General features: G+C 32.2%; 1 protein-coding gene and 1 long non-coding RNA gene across 5 annotated transcripts in view; one reads left to right on the top strand and one right to left on the bottom strand.

The window, feature by feature from the left end:
* LOC132715378 (uncharacterized) overlaps positions 1-24126 on the top strand; it is a 70140-nt gene that overhangs the window by 38109 nt on the left and 7905 nt on the right. Inside the window, exons 24-42 of the mRNA XM_060698741.1 lie at positions 248-364; positions 1050-1301; positions 1456-1584; positions 3197-3322; positions 4097-4222; positions 4834-4965; positions 5450-5701; positions 6048-6167; positions 6550-6672; positions 7464-7589; positions 8075-8200; positions 8564-8818; positions 9206-9463; positions 9965-10225; positions 21294-21410; positions 21819-22067; positions 22226-22507; positions 23205-23240; positions 23646-23752. Of these exons, the coding sequence (XP_060554724.1) occupies positions 248-364; positions 1050-1301; positions 1456-1584; positions 3197-3322; positions 4097-4222; positions 4834-4965; positions 5450-5701; positions 6048-6167; positions 6550-6672; positions 7464-7589; positions 8075-8200; positions 8564-8818; positions 9206-9463; positions 9965-10225; positions 21294-21410; positions 21819-22067; positions 22226-22507; positions 23205-23240; positions 23646-23752 (3194 nt within the window). The remainder of the gene's footprint in view (positions 1-247; positions 365-1049; positions 1302-1455; positions 1585-3196; positions 3323-4096; positions 4223-4833; positions 4966-5449; positions 5702-6047; positions 6168-6549; positions 6673-7463; positions 7590-8074; positions 8201-8563; positions 8819-9205; positions 9464-9964; positions 10226-21293; positions 21411-21818; positions 22068-22225; positions 22508-23204; positions 23241-23645; positions 23753-24126) is intronic.
* LOC132713857 (uncharacterized) lies at positions 10877-20354 on the bottom strand. 4 transcript variants are annotated; one of them, XR_009623556.1, is made up of 6 exons: positions 20203-20354; positions 17245-17428; positions 16137-16395; positions 14951-15061; positions 14172-14270; positions 10877-13559 (listed from the first exon to the last, which is right to left on the bottom strand). It is a non-coding gene; the product is annotated as an uncharacterized LOC132713857 (long non-coding RNA). The 4 variants fall into 4 exon arrangements; XR_009623639.1 differs by having other exon boundaries at positions 17245-17340; positions 20291-20319; XR_009623598.1 differs by having other exon boundaries at positions 20291-20309.

Below are 24126 nucleotides of genomic sequence, written 5' to 3'. Positions count from 1 at the left end.
TTGTAGTCAACTAAGTGTATTTCAGGCTTTTATGTTGTTGTTTTTTGTTGTCTTTTTTTCAATTGATTCTTAATTTGCTTAAGAAACACAAGCCGTTTAATGTATCTATAAACAACAACTAAAAATATTTTACTGATATTTATTGTAAATTGTAAAATGTTCCTTATTACATAGATTATTGAATATCTTTACAGTAATTAAAGTATTATTACAAATCAAATAAGTAAATGTTCACAAATGTTTGCAGATATAAATGAATGTGCGACTGGGGTATGTTCTCAGACGTGTACAGATGAAATTGGTAGTTTTGAATGTGGATGTTTCCCTGGATACAAGCTCCTGGACGACAAAACCACGTGCCAACGTATAATATAGCATTTTTATTTAATTAACGTAGAACTTATCAATTGGGTCAACACTTAGCTTGTAAAAAAACATTAATAAATGTTATAAACGTGTTCATATAAAAACAAGTCAGCCAATTCATGATTTGGGGTAGAAAAAGAGACGTGCAGTCTGACTAAGCTTTATACTCAGGATAGCTAAATTATTGTATTTTAATTGTGAAATCCGTTATACTTAAAATGGACTGTTCCAAATTCAAAACAGGGCATATCTATGACATGAAAAGGTTACATTCTTTGCACTTTCTCATTCGAGCATACGTGTCCTAAAAGCGCTGAATTCCTCAGTGCCGAAGCTATTAAGCTGGCACACTGTTGACTGGTGGTTCTAGTCCTTCACCGACCCTAGCTTTTATTCTACAAGGAGTATTGATAGAACGGTGGAGATTGAAAGTCATTTAAAATATCGGCGTGACTTGAAACCAAACAAACTTGTTTAAAAGGCAGCAAACATTTTAAACATACAGAAGACAAAGTATTAAACATACAGAAGACAAAGTATTTATATAAACCTTAAATGTGGTGTAAATGACAAACAGCGCCTTAGATTTGGTGTTTTTTGTGTGTGTGTTGTTTTTTTTTTCAAGGAAATGTGTAGAAATTGTTTTTAAATAAAAAAGACAAGACATTTATTTGCATTTACAGCATGCGCTTTTCCGAGTTTCGGTAACAAATGTTCGCGCACGTGTAAGTGTGGCCGTGGTTCCGATCGATGTGACCCTGTGCATGGCTGCGTCTGCAAGACAGGATGGACGGGAACCAACTGTGACACAGACATCAATGAATGCCTGACTTCAAATATTTGCGAGGATGTTAACAAAATTTGTACAAATACTTTTGGTTCGTACAAATGTAGCTGTCGTTCAGGATACAAGCTGGAAAATGGGGCATGTGTTGGTAAGAAACTGACCTTATATAGTTGATTTATAATGTCAATTACATGCATCGAACTATTTGATAACAGTGATTTATCCTTTAATTAATATTAATTAAACAAATCGCCAATAAGTAAATACAGTTGTTATAAATCATTCCTTTCTTGTTCTTACAGATAATGACGAATGCGAGGACGCAGTAGCTAACACCTGCGCTCAAAGGTGTATTAATACAGTAGGGAGTTTTTCCTGCAGTTGTGAAGCTGGATTCAATGTTGACCCGACAGATCCTACAAACTGTATAGGTAAAACCATCATATGTCGTTCAATAAAGTTTTATAGGAGTAAAGTAAAGGGAAAATATATGATAGTTAAGCCATGCAGTTTGCTTCCATAACGAGCACAGCTAGAATTATAAAACAACAAGATTTATTAATTAAAACATGATTTCGTTATCAAAACAAACGTTCAAACACAATAAATGTACCTAGAATCATATGATTTGCCAATAATTGTCAAACTGGATGTGTTGTTTATATTACAAAAATGATGTCACAAATCGGTTTGCACCTTTTGTTTCAACTCCTCATGCTGTTATATATCTCACTGTCTATCAGAATCTTCTTCAAAATCCGATATACCGGTAAATTTAGATTAGAACATTTTATTAACAGTCTAATGTTCGAATATCTCACTTGGCATCGTCCGGGTTCTGGTATAATAAATTATCTTATTTCCCTGATTATCACCTAAGAGATTTGGTCCATGTAGACCGGCCTATGTTATTTGTATCGTTACATATATAACTTGTCTGAATCTAACTGTTTGTCTTTCTTCAATTTATACATTCAACAGTTTAAAGATATACATATTCGAATATGCAGGTGTATGCATATTCAGATGTACAAGTCATGTAGAATATTTGTAAGTGACTTATGGGCCCAACGTGGCTAGTAATTGGTTTTGTTTCACTTGTTTGGTTGTATTTTGTATTTTTACATATTGTACATAACTCAATGTGAATTTAAGGTAGTACACCCCTAATGGGCACTATAAGGAATTGTAAATTTGACAACATAGGACAGGTATATGCCTTAAATGTCACCTGTATGCAAAATTTAAACAAAATTTACCGTGTGGTTTATGAGTTATGGACATTTTTATGAACTAAAACTTTGCCATTAGAAGGGATTTTTTTCAGAAATGAGGAAACTCTAAATAATCTATAATATCATCATTATGAAAAATGTTTTCCTTTTGCTCATTGTTAAGAAATAAACAATGACATATAGGTAACAAATTAAACAAGCAAAATGATTGTTTTTAAACGAAATGTTTTAAATATGTATAAAAATGTAACCCTACCCCACCCACTTTTAACACTAATTTGACCATTTCCCTATGTAAAAAGCCTTATTTAAAATATCCCTAAAATTTTCAAAAATGAGGGGCTATTTTCAAAGTTTGCCTAAATTTCTTTTTAATGTATATTGCTTGGTCTTGCAAAATATAAAATACTTTTACCGTTTAGTTTTTATTTTATTAAACTTTGAAAATATCTGGTATCATATTTGCTATTAAATTTGGCATTATTTAATAAATAAATACCTACAATAATTATATAATTAAAATAAAACACTTTTTTCTTCCATAGGGGTCTGAGAGGTTAATAAAAAATGTTAAAAAGAAAAAAAAGAAAGAAAAAAAATTGCCCCTTCTGGGGTTTGAACCCACGCCCCCTCAGTTTCAATACACTTTACAGTGATTTTAGCCTATTTGGATACTCTTCAAAGTGGAGACAGTGCATTAGGGGTGTACTACCTTAATCACTCACTTTCTATGACTAATATATGCCATACATTTCTTCATTGTATATATAAATTTATGTTTAGCTAGTATCCATTATAATTTATTTAGACATAAACGAGTGTGAGACAGGAAGTTCAGATTGTGAACACACATGTGTTAACGCACAAGGACGGTATAGCTGTGAGTGCTACTTTGGTTACCTGCTCAATGATGACCGTAAAACATGCATAAAAGGTAAAGCTTTATATCAGTTCCATTTTGGTTGGTCAGTTTAATTTTATCATTTTTCTTGTCAGTCGGGATCATTGAACCAAATTCTTAGATGTTGAAAACTGAATATTGCTTTAATCTGACTAACGTCCAGATCTACTTAAGTTATAACTTGATATACGGATTTCCCGAGAAAGATATTTTCAGTCATGCAATCAAACTGTCTTTTACAGATAGGCATAAGACGAAGTATCAAAATGTTGTTGTCCGTTGAAATAAAACAAATAGTTGATTTTTGTTAGAATTGAATGTTTGAAGTAATTTGAAACATATAAACTCATTTTTAATGGGCAAGATTATTTTGCCAGTTTACCTGCCGGCAATATGGACAACGAGATTTTTGTTCTTGTTTCCTGAAATTTACCTACTCAGTACAGTCCTATGGTGTTTCAGCGGTCAAAATTAGAAACCGTGTCGCTTTCAAAATTGTGAAAGGTCGCCGATTATTGGCTGTTTGAAACGTCACGAGAATGTGACAACCTACTGGTGGTCGTCGGATCCTTATGCGCAGCATGAATATGGAGCTGATTTTTATCAGATTGAATATTGCTTTAACCGACATGTTGCATCTTTCATTATGTCTCAAAGACAAACTCATTCAAACTGAGTCTGTAATTGTTACCTTTTTATTTTTGTTTTCATTGCTCAAATCACACTGTCCATTCCGACAGCGGTCAATCTAAATAAGATATTATTATTACTACATTAAAACATTTAAAAAATTATCCTTACTTACAGTGTCTGATCCATGCACATTATTCCCGTCTGTAAACTGTTCACATATATGCCGTGTTGAAAATGAGCAAGCAAAGTGTTTCTGCAATAAAGGATACAACCTTGCCCCTGATGGTGAAACCTGCATTGGTAAGTAAACCATGTATCCGGCGAAAATTCAGGTCGTTTTTTTATGATAAGTGAAGGAACTATGTATCTTATGTTCCATTATTTGTCTCTATTGACAAACCTTGCACCTTCATTTGTTATTGTACTAACCGGTAATGAATTTATTGAAATTATGTGTTGATAATATATTTTTGTGCTGACAGGTTATTTTAGTAATTATAAGTCAGTAATAAATGAGAAGTTCATACCAAGTTATCAAAACAAACATAATATAATTAATTGCAATCTGTGTTCTTATTAGTAGTGACAGATCATAATATTTATTTCGTCATCATATATTTCATAGATCTAAAAACACCAGCATACTAAATAACTTGAATTCTCTGTTTATTACTTACATTTATCTCTTTTTTCAATTTAAAAGACTTCCTCTTAGATTGTGTTGGTATTGGCTGAATTTAAAGAATGTAGTCCATCAAGACGCCAGTGAAAATGCGGAAAAATATTTCACTGCAGTGAAAAATAAATTTTTAAAGTAAAAATATGGGAATTGAAAATACAAAATTTGTTTAATCCATATTTCTTAATATTTCATTAAGTATATACTAAAGTTAGTTATTTTACTTGAACAGATATAAATGAGTGTTCCTCAACTGAGTTGAATTTGTGTGACCACAAGGACTCGTGTGAGAATGAGATAGGGGGATACACTTGTTCTTGCAGGCCTGGAAATAAACTACAAAATGATAAAAGATCTTGTGCAGGTAAAGCATTACTTAAATTGTCGTTTTAAATGTTAGTTTTTGATGAAGTATATTTCTGATCATCCTGGTATATTATTAGTTATTAAGAATTTTGACAGATTATATGGCCTTATATTAACGGTTGTTTGTAAATATAACCCGAGCCGCTTGGCGAGGGTTATAACGCAAACAACAATATTATATACGGTCATATAAGCTGTCATGAATATTTTTAATAAATTTATAATATAGCAAACATCCTTTTTAGAAAAAAGTGAGATTCTTCATGAAATGGCAGCACCCATGTATATATAATTATATGAACGTCACGAGTATCCAATGAAAAAAGCGACGTTACAAACGTGCAGTATTATTAATGTAGTTAAACAGGTTAATTACCACATACAGAACAATGCACAATAATTGCTTAAATTCTTCGTATAAGGCACTATGACATATTTGTGAAGTATTATAACTTCTTATTCTTCTTTTTGAAAATATCTAGCATGCGACTCTTCACATTACGGTGACAACTGTGAAAGTGAGTGTAATTGCGGTGTTGGTGCGGACACCTGTGATCCTGTCACTGGATGTGTCTGTAAGACAGGGTGGAGCGGAGAAACGTGTGCTATAGATACAGACGAATGTGTCACATCTCCATGCACGGGAACAAACGAAGTGTGCAATAATTCGCCCGGGTCTTACTCGTGTGATTGTGTGACGGGATACAATAAAGATACAAATAACATATGTCAAGGTCAGTCATTTTATTAAGGTCAACAGTAATAACGAACATGATGTTTTAAATTTCTTAAAACAATTAAAACTATTTTTTCGCAAAATATTTTTTAAGTTTTTAAGACCGATACTTCTGAAATTTGTGGTCATAACATAAAGGATTACTACAAGATGGCTATTTTCATAAATGACTATATCATTTAGAAGCATCATAATCGGTTTTGCTTGGGTTGATGTTATTTTTTTCTTATTTTCATTATTAGCAACGACACCATTTTCATTGTAATTCAGGCAGATCTTATGTTTGCTAAATTTAATTTCTTCTCACCATTAAGATAATGTTTTGCATTGTTTTATCAATATAGATATAAATGAATGTGTGAATGTTGATGACAATGACTGTGCTCAAGTTTGTACCAACACAAATGGCAGCTACACGTGTAGTTGTAATACTGGCTTTCTACAAACTGGCAACACGTGCAATGGTAATACTTGGAATTGTTTTAATTTAATAAAGTTTATCTTGTATCTATATAACCAACTGATCTGATATAATGGTTGTGAAATGAGACTGATACAGATGTCGTGTTCCGTTTGTCTATGATTAGAGTAGATTGTCTCCCTTAGTTTGAAATATAGATTCGTGGGAATTTGTAAATTTAATTACATAACCTCATCATGTTTAAATTAAGCCTACTGGTTGTCATTTTTTCTGTCAACCACATTAGGTCTTCCCGGTACTAATGTTATGGAATCTAAGTGTTCTTTTTCTTTCAGAAGTATGAGCTATTAAAAAGTAAAAAAAACAACATCTTTTACATGAAAATAGATAACGCTATTGATGTTGCCGTTGTTGTACTATTATAGATATCAATGAATGTGAAGGACAGAACGATTGTTCACAGATATGCAGCAATACTATAGGTAGTTACAGATGTTCTTGTGAGACAGGGTTTAGACTGGATCTGACGGACAGACGAACATGTATCCGTAAGTGATATAATATGTGTACATTTATCACCAAAAACATTAAAATATATATTAAAATACAATAATAGCACCAACATGTACAATATTTTATCTGTTTCTTTAAGATGATAGAATTATATATGAAAGATATTCTAACCATATAGTATAGGGAGAACGACCCTGAAAATGGTGGCCAGGGGAGCTATGTGAAAAACATCTATTCAAATGGCTAGACATTGATGTAAGAATTATGTGTTTTGGGCTAGAATTAAACTTGCCATTAGAGGAAAGTTAGGAATAGTTAGAATAAAAACAATAAGAAAAGACACTGCAGGTTAGTCACCAATTGTCCCATCCGTACATGTATATACATCACGTGATGAAATAAAAGAAAATTAATACCTAGTTATTGATCCGATTTGGTATATTGATTCTGTAGCTATACAAATTAAAAAATGTATGGAAATAAACTTTAAGTTAAAGCTACGTCTTAGATCATTTTGAGTCTATGATAATTGATTGTAACCATTTGTGTTATATAGGAATATATATGGTATTACTAGTGGAATAATGCAACAGAAGTATCAACAAAAATAAAATATTCTAAAATAATATCTATGGTGATGAAATTTACAATTTATGGCTTGGTGCCAGTTAAAGGACTGCAATGGAGAAAACCAGTCCCGTTCTTTGTTGTTCAGCATGTCGTGTTTGGAACAGGATGTAATATTTTATTGTTTTATTCAATCTAATGTATATGTTAGCCTACGCAAAGCTGATGATATTTCAATGTATGTTATTTGTTTTTTAAGCTGAAAAGGAGTGTGTCTCAAATCCCTGTAATGGGAATGCAACATGTACATTTATCAATGAAATAAACACCTGTGTTTGTAAGCCGGGTTTCAAGTTTGAGGAAGGATCGAACACAACATGTGTCGGTATGTTTACAGTTCTTATGAGTAACAACGCAGATGTCTGTAATAAGTTATTGTCTTGTCTTTGTTTAGATTTATCTTACCTTAATTTAGTACATCGACAAAGTAACATAGAAATACACGAGGTTATGATTATGAGTGAAAAAGAATAATAAAAAATATATGTTTACAAACATTTTGTATAAATATGTGTAATTCTTTGACTACATGGGTGCAAATCTTGTTAAAATCTTACCTAAGTTCATTATGTTTGTTACTTGATAGAGTGTATTCACTTTAGTTATATTTTATTGTATAAATGTAAACAAAAACATCATATCACAAACAAAATCTAGTACATAATAAGTGTTTGCACAAAACATTGTCTTGGCTATCCTTCCTTTATATCGTTAATGTTATTTCTTGAGAAATTGCAAGGTTGTTTTTTAAACAAAATGATTTTGTAACATGAATGTTGCAATATACCTGTATGTTATATTTATTCGTAGATATAAAAGAATGTTCTTTTGACCCCAATCCTTGTTCCCAGCAGTGTGTTGAAGAAGAAGGAGGATACAGTTGTGTTTGTAATGAGAAAGGGTACCAGTTAGATACTGATAAGGCTACGTGTATCGGTGCGTCATTACATATTTTACAACAACGTTGCATTCATTTATTTTGCAATCATTTTTCATTATATATATTAAGCTGGGGACAGTGCACTCATAATGTACAGTATCATGAATAAGTTTGTAATCTTACATATATAACAATTAATTATGTTAGTTATTTGACACGTGTATCGTATTCAATTTACAAATTATACTGACACCCAACAGAGTTAAACAAGCTCAACATTAAACTTGCGAGAACAATAACTAAATTGTTTTGATTGTAATTGTATTAGTATACCTAACTAGATTAAAAACAATATAAAATTTCATTAGAATTCTTTATGCATATAATCTAATAAAATACTTATTCTGAAAATGACGCAGTCTGTCCTAGTGGAAAATACGGTGACAACTGCACGGAAACATGTAATTGTGACAATGACAACACTGTGTCATGTGATCCTGTCAACGGGGCGTGCACATGTTCCGAAGGATGGAGTGGAATTAGATGTCAAGATGACATTAATGAGTGTAATACTTACACGTGCCCGAATAACTCGAACTGTGTTAACACCAACGGGTCATTCTACTGTAAATGTGACGTAGGTTATTTCACGACCAGTGATGGAATTTGTCAAGGTAAGCATTAATGAGACAAAAATAATGGCAATAACATTTTATTTTCTTCTAGATAAAACTTTCATTTATGTTTTAAACGTTATATTTTGGTTTTGTATTGCTTGTACTTTATGTATATGGGAGTCAGCACATCAACTTACAATATCGATTAAACAATGTCTACCTATAGTTCACAGTTTTGAATGATTTCATAATTACGAATACCTTAAACAAACATTAACATTTGTTACGTACAGCTATCTGTATTGAACTTGAAGAAATATAAAGTGAAACAGTGAAATGTAGTGAAAAGAATCCTAACAATCCGCAAGTTATACTGTTTATTTGATTTTATACATGATAGTTTACATTGTATTTTAGACAGAAAACTTAAATATTTATTCCTAGGTTGTGGACAGAATACATTTGGTTATGAGTGCAACAGTACGTGCGCGTGCAATGGTAACACCACACAGCTATGTAACACTATAAACGGTACGTGTACATGTAAGGCTGGTTGGCAAGGAGACACGTGTAGTGAAGATTTCGACGAATGCTCAGCCGGAACATTTGATTGTCCAGAAAACTCCACGTGCGATAATACAGACGGCTCATACCAATGTAATTGTGTACCTGGATATGTGAAAACTAGTGGCGTATGTCGAGGTAATAACAACAGAATTTAGATTTAATAAAGAAGGGAACTTAAACATGATATAATCTTTATAAAATGATCTCTCCAAATGATCGATTATTTTTTTTAATCATAATGCTAAATTTAGAACAAACAAATGCAAGGTATACCCACTATAAAACATGACAACATTTATCTAATTACCAGTTCTTGTCACCTTATGGCAGACGGGTTGCCTTTAAACATTTTAGCAACTATTTATCCCTGCGTGGTCGCAAGAGGCGACTAAATGGGTTCGAAATATTGGAATCTATGCATATATTAGCTCCAGCAGGTGTGGTAGCTTAAATTTGTAACACCTGAGGTAAGTTAAAATCATCTTCCCTGTTTCGGCGCCATATGACCTAAATTGTGTTGGTAGTGGGTGCGCCGTAAAACCAAACAAACGGACAAACAAGTACTTTTATACCAATAAATTCAGTATACTTTGTTTCACCATGCACCACTCACTATTAAATCAAATTGATTTTCAGAATGTGATGGATTTTCATATGGAAAAGACTGTGCTACGCCATGCACTTGTAACTTTAATAACGCGCGATCATGTCATCACGTGACTGCAGAATGTAATTGTGAAGCTGGTTGGACTGGAGATTTCTGCGTAGATGATATTGACGAATGCTCGGATAACCCGTGCACAGGCGCTCATCAAACAGTTTGTGAAAACAGCCTTGGTTCCTATTCCTGCGGTTGTGAAGATGGCTTTGAACTTGCTAGTAATGGAACATGTATTGGCAAGTATTGTTGAAATATTTGATTTAGATTACATTTAACTTTACTCCTGCTGCAACTGCCATTGGAAGTAATTTTTCCATAGAACTGTATAAGATTATAGTAATGGTAACGTCTCCATTGAGAATACATTTTACGGTTTATTTGAACAACCTCAAACAGGCGTTACACTGGTGAAAGTGAATTCGTCTATAATGAAAGGTCTGTAATACAATAAATAATTTCTTCCATAAAATAAAGCAGCAGACAATACAACCAACCACGAAAGAATTATAAATGGATGTTGTTGGCAAGTATGAGATACATGATCCGATAATACATATATTTATATAGCAGATAATAAAATGTTCTTGAATAACATATTTTTATTCATTATAAATATGTTCATACGAAGTCACGTAGAACACTTTTTAAGCAATATTAGAATATCCAAATGATACATTTCTACACTCTAAATCTCAGTGTTTTGATTCCAAACACATGTGAAAACACCTATCTGTAACAGTTTTAAAACATGTTGCGGTGTTTTCACAAAACACCGATGTTTCACACTAAAACACGGGTGTTTTCCTAGAAAACGTGTTTAGGTGTTTTGTCTGAAAACACCTAACACGTGTTTTGGGACTGTAACAGATTTAAAACACGTTTACACGTTTTAATAGTTTCCATGTTTTATTTCAAAACACGATCAACCAAAAAATGTGAACAATGACACATAAACATATTATACACATTTTAATAACATTTTGAAATTTAGGTTAAATACTAATTGTTCTTCATTACTGCACATAAATGTTAAATAGATCAAGACACCCTACCATTATCATAATAGATTTTTTGGTAGACTAAAATTAATATTGCATGCCTGACAGAGTGACAGTAAAGTTAACAACTTTTGGAAAAACGCTGTCAACTGAGGTAGCATTTTCTACAGGTGGCAATTTTACTGTCACCTTGTCAGCCATGTTACAATCCAATGCAATATACCCGAAATTCTGGTGTTACCAATCACAAAATTAAAAAGAGCATTTTCATTTTCAAACTTCAAACAATTAAAAACAAGGCAGTCTGAAGGACATCTATATCCCCTTCGCAGTGGACAGGAATCTGTACTTCTTGATCTTTAACAAACCATGTCTTTTAGAGAAAAACCTGGCTGTTGTGCCATGGTCGTGATTATTTATGCTAAAATATTTAAAATCTTCCATGTCAAAAAGTTATAAACAAGAATATTTGACCTCTACCTGTGACTTTTGGGGCAGTGACCTGATTGTTGCGCTCTGCACATCCTATTATAATGGTGATCATTTGTGCCAAGTTATTTTAAAAACTTTTCAGCAGATTAAGTTATTTAGGGGACACAAAAAGTGGACCATTAACATTTGACTTTTAAGTGTGACCTTGACCTTGGAGGTAGTGACCTTGTTGTTGTGCTTTGCTCATCATGATATAAAGGTGATCATTTGTGCCAAGTTATGTTAAAAACTTTTCATCAGTTGAAGTTATGGAGCGGACACAAAAGGTAGACTTTTTAACCTATGACCTTAAGTTGTGACCTTAGGGGTAGCGACCCGATTATTGCGCTCTGCACATCGTCTCATACTGACCATTTGTGCCAAGTTATTTCAAAAAATTTTCACAGTTTAAAAAAGTTATGGAGTGGACATGGAAGACAGACTGAGGCCATTCCTGTAATCCCCTCCCCTCTATGCAGAAGGGGATTAAAAATGAATGTATAAAATAAATACATAAAACAGATTACAGTTATATTTAGGCAAACAATTAAGTAAATAAATAGACAATTAAACAACAAAAGCAAATTGATATATGGATATCAGTAGAATTTCAGGTAAAATGAAAACATATATAAAATGGATTTAAATTTTTACACAGTAAAGTCTACCTCCCTGTAAAATGTAAAAAACAAGGTTTTTGGCACATATATGTATCATATTTGGGTTGGAAAAAAACAAACAGTATTTTCAGACAGTGTCAAAAATCGGTCATTCAATGTTGACTGTCCGGAGGGGGGGGGGGAGTCAAAAGTCTGTGCACTAGTGCTCTATTTTTCATCAGTAACAGTATATATCCTGATGGTTCATAAATATCTTTTGTTGTGGTGCGCTTAAGGCTTAGACAAAAAAATGGTACACTTTAGCACTCTAAAATGTTACAATGCAACTTTATACAATATTTTGATAAATCATTTCTTTGACTCCGAAAACACCAAAAATTTAAATGCACAACAAAGGTGCCTGATCAGTGAAAACTAGTGATCTCTGTAAATAATTCTGCTTACCACTTGAAATCAGTAAATGAAAATTTAATAAATCTGATATGATAATGAAGTGAGCATGTGTTAAAGTTAGACAGTAATACATCAACAAAATACAAACTTATTTAAGACATCAATGCAATATATTAAACTTACTACATAGCATGTACAAAATAAGAGCATATTAACATTTGCAAACAACAAATAGCACTAATACTTCTTAACTGTAATAAACAATTTATAATATATGGCATTTTAATGCTTCATTGACATAAAAATGTCACAGTCTGCAATAACATACTGATGTCATAAATAATAAAATTAGTGTTTAAACACTGCATTATTAAGTCAATCCTTTCTGCTAGTGAATAATAATTTGATAAATCACTAGATTTAAAAGTTCCTTAAAAGAAGCATAGTCTTAGCTGTTTTGAAAAATATTGACACTTGACATTTGCTATTTCAAATAGAGCCAAAATATACAGCTTCATGTTCAGACATCAAGAGGATTTAAATGTCTGATTAAGGAAGCCTGGAAGGGGAGGGATTGCACCATCTATGCAGCAAAAATAAAGGCACTGATCAGCTGATGGTTACCACACAGCTATTCTGCACCTTTGTTTTTGTAAGTGCAAAAAAAGCAGGTTTTTTCATGGTAAAATGTAAGCTGTTAAGAAGTCAATAATATGTCCATGACACAGAAGGTTGAATTTAATTTAAAATGTTGGTTCTATTTGTTCATTAGTTTTTCCAATTTTTCCACAAAGTGTAAATACCCAGCCGACTTGTGACTAAGAAAGGCTTGTTTAAATACTGTTTGTTGCATGAATCCAAGGAGTTGTGAAAAGCAGTGGGATTTTCTAGATCCATTATATAATACCAGCTTATCAATAAGAATAGCCCTTCCATGAGGCTATCTGTCTCAAGTGGTATCTTGCACTGGTCTCCAACAATATACTGTTTGTCCAGTTCTATGTTGTTAAAAATAAAAACAAGGCTTCACTTGGAGGAGTATTAGGCTGTGATGACAGGACCTTTGACAGATTAGCTTCTTCAATATCCTGCAAAATGAACATGGAACAAAACAATGAATGAGTACCATCCTTCATAACAGGATCAGGGAAATCTTCTACCTTAAGCATTTCCAACCAGCACATAATAAAGTGTTAGTTAATGTCTGCTTCTGGAGCAGTAGGTCAGAAATTCGATCTTCTGCCATGCCATGCTGAGCAGGGCCAACATTCGTCTATTTTATATAGTGACAAGACAGGCAAAAAATGAGATACCATGTTTGTCAAAGAGGCCTATCTATAGAGATACTTATCATATACTTAAATAAGTTTACAAGTCAATCCATTTAATATGCTATTTTGACAAAATTGTAAGTTGAAAAGGGGCATAACTCCAAAATATAGTTTTAAGAATAACTCCCCTTGTCTGAACAGTGTGTCTTGTAATGTAAAGCAAATATAAAATGAATTTATCAAAGTCTTAATTGTGCTGATACCTTTGATAGTTTTGACATTAATTCATTTAATAAATTTCAGAATTTTGTCCCTTGTCAGTTACAAATGTGTCTTGTCATGATTAGCGGCTGCAAGTATTCAAGTTAAAATTAAATTCAGTGGTATTATACAAAACTGACAAAAAAAATTCCAGTACATTTACTATACCTTATGTAGAACTACAATTTATCTAGTCTTGCACCCCTTTCCATGTTTGAATCCTGTATTACTTTCTATGGCTCTTATAACGTCCAAATCATCTTTGCACTGCAACAGAAATCAGTAATTCTAAGTAAACAGAAACGCACACAATCAGATCCTAAACACAGCTTTCAATATGACAAAATGAACACAATTTTTAACAATTTTAACCATATTTGCATTAAAAGTGACAAAAGCACTGTAAAAACAAACATCAGCCACAAAACAAGATTATGCCATGTTGGATTTCCTGCAATATATCTCAGGATAAAGTCGCAATTTTTTTAAGTCCAGTCAGACAATGTATTTCAAAGCACATTAAAATTAAAAATTACATATTTTGTATTAAAAATCAGATATTTTATATCTAAAAAAAAACAACAACAACAAATAATAATTGTCAGAACTATTTGATTAATGTACAGGTGCAGAAGCATAATCAACTTCTGACTGGGTCTCCTAGGTTCAACACAACCTTGTTATAACATGGTAGTTTGAATCCTTTATATAGACCATGTTAGTTAACCACATTATATCCAAACAAAAAAGTATTTATTATATATTTAAAAAAAATATGGAATTTTTCTTTCTATTCTATACCTTTTGTGAATACAATTTTTACCCTCTTTTAAACATTATTATATCTTAAGCCGCATTATAACAAGGCTGTGCTGTATGCATAGTAAGATTGCAATGATATCTTTTTCCATAAGGTTGCCTGCCCTAACAGTAATCTTAACTCATACCTCTTTTCCTCCAGGTTTAAGTGTAGCTACTGCTTCAAACAATATCTCTAGATTGTCAACAAATGGTTGGATGTGGCCTACTGCAAGAATTAATTTAATTTCCAACAACATCTGAAAAAAAAAGAAAAACAATTATTATAATTAGCTTATTTGATAATCATATGATAATTAAAAAAGGAAATGTAGCAAAACAGCGTAGATCACCTGCCTTTAAATTTCACTTTCCAAATATTTTTATAACCATTAATGTTTAATATGCAATTTATGACATAATTAACAGCCATTTGTGTATGCTCATATATGATGTAATTTATAAATTATTTCTTTTTTTTTTCTTAGTTAATTTTTTTAGTGTATTTTCCTCCACATTCAGGAAAAAGTTCTGTTCAGCAACAAATATGTAACATGGTTGTTGGGGTCAATACCAACCTCATGTTAGTTTAAACGTCGCATTTATGATTATACATCCAAACAATACTGTAAATATTACAATAATAACCATTCATGGTTATTTTTATACATACTTATAGTCTACACATTTTAGGAATTAATCTTTGAACTTTATTATATCCAAAGGACTTGCTAGAAAGAACCTCATTATAAAGACTTATAATGTGACATGTAAATATGCATATTGATAAAATGATTTTGTAATTTTAGTACAACATATTAATCTTTGAAATTATTTAAGCCATGGCATGATAAACCTGCAGTAAGGATGTACATCCATCAAGGACTCAGACCTGACTAGATGCCTGCATGGTTGGGTCCTGGCTATCCACTCAATGAAGTATAGGACCTTTGGGTAACCATTGAACACACTGTTAACATCTGATTGGATAAAGGGGTGGATGGGATGATCCAGGTTTTTGCTGAGCATACATGTAAATTAAAGGTCATGCCCCTGCTATTATATAAATTACTCAATGTGTCACATGTATTATATGACAACTCATTTAAGATTCTTTATATACAATATTGCATTTTCCAATGTTCAAATTTAAGTTCTGTTTTCAGCTTAATTGTTCCGTTCTCAGAAATATTGTTGGAGTTTAACACCTGTTTCAATAGTATTTCAGTTATATTGCAGGCATTTTTGCCAAGAAATATTATACTATATATCAGATTTTAATAGTCAACTGATAAGACAGAAAATTCAAATCTACTATTTTTTCATGCAACTTACAAGATGGTGTTACAATTTCTGTTGCTGTGGTAACAGTTGTGGACTCTGTCTCAGTCTTTGACATGTTGGCATCTTGGGTGTCTGCCCAAACATTACAACAGTGTCTTTTGGAATATCTGGTTCTCATAATTGTTGGTCTTCTAGAAGCATCAATACTTAGTTTTGAATATGTCAAGGATGGCGTTTTCTTCCATTTCTGTCACATCTTTTTCCAGCACAACAATCCATCTTCCTCCTTGCAACTGTTGCTTGTCACCAGCTAAAATATTGAATAAAACTCGAGTTAGTGTTTCTGAGAAATAGTCATCAATACCAACTAGATCGAAGTATCAAACTGTTTGAATTATTTATCAAACTACAGATCTTTTCTGTAAAACATTTAAGACAGTCATTCTAACATAACAATTATGTATTGTAGCTATCAAATATTATATAGATGAGATCTGTAGTTATATTCATGAATATGATTTCTGCCATCACAAATGGATCTCAACAGCATATATAGAACTCAAATTAAATTTTGACAACTGTTCCATTCTAAATAATATCATCAAGTAGGGTTTGTTTTACTGTTAACATGATTATTATATTTTGTGAAAAGTTTGTGTTTTGAGTCTACTTGTTTGAATTTTCTTTATACTGTGAAATCAGATATTTTTGCAAGGCTAAAATTTTGTGAATAATATGATTAACATTTAGGGTTCACCATGTTAAATGTTTGTGAAAATCAAAGTGGAGGACAATAGTTATTGCAATTAGGTAATACTTACATGATGATAATTTATTGAATTTGCAAATGTAGTAAAAATTAAACACAGAAAGGTAGAACCACATTTCTTTTTTTAAAAAATCAATTCAAATGTAAATAAAGCTATGATACTGTGAAATGTCTATTTTTTTCTTATCATATTAACGGTTTTACTTGGCATCTGGATCACCAGACTTTCACAAAGTGTTTTACGCCAACAACTGTGGTTGTACAATAGTCACACCTGTACAGATTTTCTTATGACAAGGCTTTAAATTCTAAATAATTCTGAGATTCCTCTTTTGAGCACACAACCTAACACTGTGTTGTAATTGTGCTGTAGTGTGTAAAAATACTTACCTTTATTCAGAAGGTCTTCAAGACTGCTTGCAAGGACAGATATTCTCTTCTGCCTTGTAGTGTAACACCTCCAAAATTTTGTACTCATTAGCCATACTAGTTGTTAAATATGTAATTATGAGAAGAAACTTGTAGCGTAACATGTAGATCTGACAGTACCCAAAATTACATTTTATTGAAGTACCTGTATTTATCCATAATAACTGTTCTTCCATTACAGATATGCAAGACAGGGGCAAAACAAACTTGAGATCTTGATATTTTTTAGCAACTGTCTTTGTATCTAAGCGTTTTACAAAGTAAGAGTCAATATGTTCATCACACTCTATAACCACAACTTGCACAAGAAGAGTAAAAACAAAAAAATTCTGGTAGAAATCTAGTCAATGACTAAAATCTTAACAACAACCCAGTATTTTTCCTTATATAACTGATACCGGAAAACGGCACCGTTCCCAATAGAAAATAGACAGCAAATTTTCCAATTCATGACTGATAAATTCCAAATTTAACACTGAAAATTACCTCTAAAAACAGTAATGCATGCCTCGGAGCCTTCCGTATTGATAAGTGATATACGATAAAAACCAAGTAAAACCACATGAGTGATATTCGTACCCAGTTCATTTCGTACTTTATGTTTAAGGTTTTAAACATATTTATTTTAGCTCGATTGCGAAACAAGTTCTTGCAACTTATATCAATCACTTTCGAGTCCGCTTCCTGGAACCAACCAGTACTGGTGTCATATGAAGAAACATGGTCGTGACCCGTGTAGGGCTCGAACCCATGATCTCTGGGTTGAGAGGCAGACACCTTAACAACTAGGCCACCGCTCCCCTTTATGTTTCACACCTACTAAACATTATTTATGTACAATTGTTATGATTATCAATTTTTTTTTCAACCTCAAGCAGCAAAAATAATCTTTAAAGTTAATAATACATGATTTTAAAGTGTATAATTATGCAAAATTTTCATCACCTCCCTGGATAAAAGAAATTCCCAATAAATATTTTGCATCTAAAATAAAATTCCCAATTTAAGTCAAACCGATGGATTTTTTCCCAATCTGTCCGGTACCGTTAATTGTACCAGCACCATTCTCAAAGTAGGGGAAAAACACTTTGACTTTCTGATATTAATTGAATGTTTTATATTTGAATATTATATATAATATAAGCGTTTCTTTACTTGACAACGTGTTCTTGCTTATCCAAATCAAAACACGTTGAATGTAACATGATATGGTTTCTGTTTTCTAGCTATGTTGTTTAAAAGTTTTATTCAGTATGTTTTTCTTTGCTGTCCTAAATAAAGTTTAAGTGTAGTTAAAAATTATTTTTAAAGTATTCCCTATATAAAATTAATGTTAACTTAGCCTCAATAATCAAATCGAAATTTAAATGGAATTAAGAATCAAATCCAGAGAAAGCTGAATAGTTGCACCCTTACAAAGGAACATTTATTATAAATGTGTGATAATAATATAGAACTATATATGTTTATTTGTCTTTTCATTCTAAAGTTTATAAAATATTGAAAATAAAGAAATTTAGGGGGGTGGGGGTTTATAGGAAATTTCAATCAAAAGGTTTATACAGTTACTGTTAAATGACAATTATTAATACCTGCCCCACTAACAAACTGAAAGTTCTATGCTCCTGCATTTATGAATAAATTATGCAAATGAGCCAGGTTGAGCCGCCATGTTGGAGTTTCGGTAAGAGTGTTGGAAATTGCTATCTGTTCGTTTTGAAAGCTCGTCCTAACTTACAATTTCATTGAATGTAGGAAAACTTGGTTTTGTGTGATTGCATATTGAATGATAGGTATTACAAAATAAATATAATGAAAATCGATCAATAAATAATTGTATACGAGCGTTATAAAGTCAATTTAATTCGTCAGAATAATAAGGTTCAGTTGCAGGGTATCGGTAAAAGACTGCTTTTTTCCCCGTTTTTGAAATTTATTTGAACACGGAGACAATTTTTCACAAACAGTAGGTTTATGAATATACTTTACGTTGCAACAGAGTTTACCGTGTGTCCATTCCTTATTTAAATTGTCTGAGAAGTTAAATCTGTTTGTTTACATGTAAATGTGTACCGTCATTTTGACCGACTGGAATAAAAACTACCATGACGGTAATAATACCCGATATGTAATGAAAATTACGCCGTGTAGTGCAAAGTTTTGGACATTGCTATTAAAATTAACACTTACGTTGACTCAAACTGTTCCTTGTCAGCAAAATTGAAACCGAAAGTAGAGGTTGTTCTAGAATTTAATCGAATAAAATGGGTGGGATTTAATAATCGCGCATGCCCTGTGCGAACGTATTGTTTACATCCGGTCGTAGCATAGGGTAAGAGTGCAAACTTTGTTAGTGTGCCCATCGTGCTTCCATTACAGGGATATAAAATAACAGGGATCCAGTCGCAATGGTCCTAACTTTTGGGTAGGGCCCAAGCTTTCTAGAAGAAATGCCTAAATAACTAATGTAAAATAGTCTGGGCCCCTAGATAAAAATTGTTAATTTATATACATGCATTATCAGACAGGTATAAACATATAGTCAATCCCATAGCTGATCATTGGACATCATGCGCCATTTCCTACATCACTAAATGTAAATAAGATTTTACTTCAATTTGTTGTTAGAAAGTGTGTGTGGACAGAAATACTCCTGCCCTGGTGGACCAGTTGAAAGACAAATTTAAATTATTTTAATCCTTAACAAGGAAACAAACGATACAACTTAAAACTACCCCAAAGTGATTTGAATACAAATCCGTGAAAAAGAACACCAATAGTTTTAGTAATTTTTGCACAAACAGAAATAACTGACCAATCTAATCACGTAACGTATAAACAGCATTCCCCACCCACCTGTTTCAATTCGTCTATCGAAGCGAAAATGGACTATATAGTACATAAAACCTAACCATTCACCTGTAAAAACGTTAAAAATATTAACAAATCTGTTTAAGCAACTGTTGTACATATCTGTTATGGAAGAAACAACAAAAATGAGACAAACAATTTCTGGCGGTCTTTGTCGTCTGATCTACAATGTGCTACATCGCCAGGCGCTTTACGGAGATATCAATCAAAGCGTACTCTTTACACGCAAGCATCTGGCTGCTATGATTCGAATTTATTTATTATAAAATATTTTATGTAATTGAATTCATCATAATTTGTTTCTGGATCTAGATATTTTAATATGGGGATTGTACAAAAATAATTCTAATTATAAAAAAAAATTAATCAATTCATGTTTTTTGTGCTAAGGGGAAGTAACCGCTGTCAGATTAAACCTTAGTGTTTTCGGCCGAAACACGTGTTTTCGGCCGAAACACGTGTTTTCAGATTTCCGGATGACAAGTATATACGAATTTTCCGACACAAATGATGTTTTTGTCTCATTATTTTTTTACATGTGGCCTATTCACAACACTTGCGTGACTTCAACTCATTCAATAATGTAAAATTATTTAATTATATATTATAGGTTGTCCTGTGAAAACACCACCGTTTTCTGGGCATCGAGCGGAAAACATGAATAAAACATATGTGTTTTCACTGAAACGTATACAAAACATGAGCATTTTATATGAAAACGTCAGTGTTTTTGTGTGAAACACTGGTAAAACACGTGTAGTGTTCCCAAAATTTACAGTGTATTGTTTTTATTAAAATTTGAAATGCTCATCGAAAAGTGGCCATTGCAGACTTATCCACTTTATAGCATAATGTAATGCATTTTTGATTACCAGTTGTAACAACTGTATCGCTAATAACTGTTACAAGACATGCACGTTTGGAACTTGTTGTTTAGTAATGTACAACTAATTCATACAAGAGTATGATTTCTCTTCTTAACATGTATATATAAACACAATAATCATCTTTAAACGTATAACCTGTTACATTTCAGCCACTCAGTATACACAGTAATTGACAAGAAATCATTGTCCACGACAAGAGATAATGTCTTCAACTTAATGACATGTTCTAATATGTTTTCAATTGTGTTACAGATATCGACGAGTGTGAAAAGGGCACTGATGAATGTTCACAGAGTTGCAGCAATACCATTGGCTCCTTCAACTGTTCCTGTGGTGATGGCTACACCGGAACCGGAAATGATTGCACAAGTATGCGATAATTTTAATATGAGCCGCGGATGCGCAGGCTGGTCTGGATCCATGCTGGTCGCAAACGCACTATTTTGGTTTTGTCATGGCGCGGCTTCTATTTACTTCAAGAAATAACGATATTTGATCTAGAACCGTAACAAATCAAACGACATCTCTATGAAACATCTGAATCGTGATAATATATCTGGGACTCAAGATAACGAAATATCAAAATACATTTGTTGCTTTGTTTGAAATTTATACGGAATTAATTAATTATCAAAGTTTTTTTGTTTGTATCCTATTTTACAAACGATACTAAATTATGGAAAAACTTTTTCCTGTTTGCTTTCGACTTTTGATGTGAAATTTTATTTCTTTTTAAATAGTTTCATTAACAAGTGAATGTCTAAAAACTCGTTTCAGAATGCACGGAAGGTACATGGGGTGACAACTGTTCTAATAACTGCACATGTGATCCTGACCATACGACAATATGTGACCATGTACTCGGCTGTGTTTGTCAATCCGGATGGAATGGAACTAATTGCACGGAAGATATAGACGAATGTTTATCTAATGTTTGTGTGGAGAATGCTTACTGTAATAATTCTATCGGGAGTTATACATGCACCTGTCATAACGGATACAAAACACTTCTTGGTGGATGTAAAGGTACGGATGTTCCACATTGTATAGAAGCGTACACATTCTTATATAATTAAGTACTTAAGTAAAGCGCTATAACAAAATCGCGTTCTCTCGAAGAATTATTTGACAATATGTTCAAAATTACCCAGGAATTTGTATTTATTCCTCATTATTATTTTCAGAATGTTCAACGAATAGATTTGGTCATGAATGTGAAACACCTTGTAATTGTGTGGCAAACAATACAATCACACCATCACAGTCATGTGACCACATCAATGGCACGTGCTATTGTTCATCGTTCTGGACTGGTACACAATGTGAGATAGACATAGATGAATGTACATTAAACACAGATAACTGTACTGGAGAAAATGAGGGATGTCATAATATAGATGGTGGATTTAATTGCTCATGTTTGGTCGGCTACAAAAGGGATAACGTCAATAAAACATGCGTAAAGGGTACGTTTGTATATCTTATTGTACTCTTAAGCAAACTAAAATTGCACAATACGAAATGATTTGACTATTATTATTATTATTTTTAATTATTATTATTTTTATATTTATCTATTAGACTTTTTGCTTTCTTTTTATCATTTTAAAACAACCACTGAAACACTATTATTAATTAATGAACTAAAGATATCACAACTATGCATTAATTTAGCTCAAATATCAAAGGAAAATCAGATTTATTTATCAATAAATTCATTAAATGCATGATAAAAGAAATGATTAAATGTCTCGTCATCTGCATTATGTGCATGTCATCTGCTGAAATGAATAGTTATTATTGTTTTCATTAAAAAAAATTCCTTTTATTGAAACTTGGTTTAAACATATTTATTTAAGCTCGATTGCGAAACAAATTCTTGCAACTTATATTAATTACTTTCGAGGCCGCTTCCTGGACCCAACAAGTACTGGTGTCATGCCGTGACCCCAAGTAGGGATTGAACCCATGATATACCTGGGTTGAGAGGCAGACAGCTTAACCATTTGGCCTCCACCACGCCCTTATAGATCCTTGACCTTCATGTTCAGGTGTATAACATCAACCAACAGTACTCGAAATTCTTGATCAGAAGAAAATCGTTCACGCATTCATTTATTTATTAATTTATTTATTTATTTATTTATTTATTTATTTATACAGAGACATCCACAACTGTATCAACAACACCTAGACCAGGTAACATTTACTTTTTATGTGTTATAAATATTCTTTCATACTAAATTATATAGAAAATATACATTAAACATAGATATTTAATATGTTGTAATTCATCTGAAATTTTATTTATCATCTGAGATTGTAATATTTTGTGTATACTAGGCAAAGAAATGCATTTTATCATTTGACCAACCAAGATAGAGACAGCATGATATCAATGTTTTACAATTGAAAAATCTTGTTCTGTTGCAGTTAAAATATAGCATTAAATGTGTCTTCACGTTGCTCTTTCTTGAAAATAATACATGTATATAATGGAGTAACATAGCACCCAATATTTTGTGTTGTGTAGATACCATTTTTCGTGATGACCAATGAAAAGCTACGAAAACAGTTCAGTTTTAATTATTTACCATTTTGTAGATAATGTCAAAGTGGTAGTAGTGGTACTGACATTAAATGTTGACGTGGAAGGCAGTCTTACTGTAGCTGATACATATAACAGATACCGGGAGGAAGTTAATAGAGAGGTAATATTTAACGGCCGTTATTATAGGGAATATTTTACATGATTTTCTACAGAACATGTACATGAAGATTTTCAATAATGTGCACCTCTTTTGTATATGGTAAGTTGAATCTTTACCTTTAACTTCTCTATTTATGTAAAGGATATATACCAACTTTGAATTGAGAAAAGTCTATTCAACAAATTGAATTACTTAGAGGTAAGGTTGGCCTTGCTCTATACTATTGGCAAATACTTGTCACTTTGTAGAATTTAACTAGTTTACAAATTCGTTATATTGAATAGTTCATTTACAAATGACTTTTTAAAAAATTAAAAAAAATGTTAATTGCCACGATATATTACATAAACATAATATTGAATATGGACATATTA

This window comes from Ruditapes philippinarum, unplaced genomic scaffold, assembly GCF_026571515.1.
Source record: "Ruditapes philippinarum isolate M1 unplaced genomic scaffold, ASM2657151v2 ctg1746_1_1_1_1, whole genome shotgun sequence".
Classification (NCBI taxonomy): domain Eukaryota; kingdom Metazoa; phylum Mollusca; class Bivalvia; order Venerida; family Veneridae; genus Ruditapes; species Ruditapes philippinarum.
This window is presented reverse-complemented; position numbering and strand designations above follow the sequence as displayed.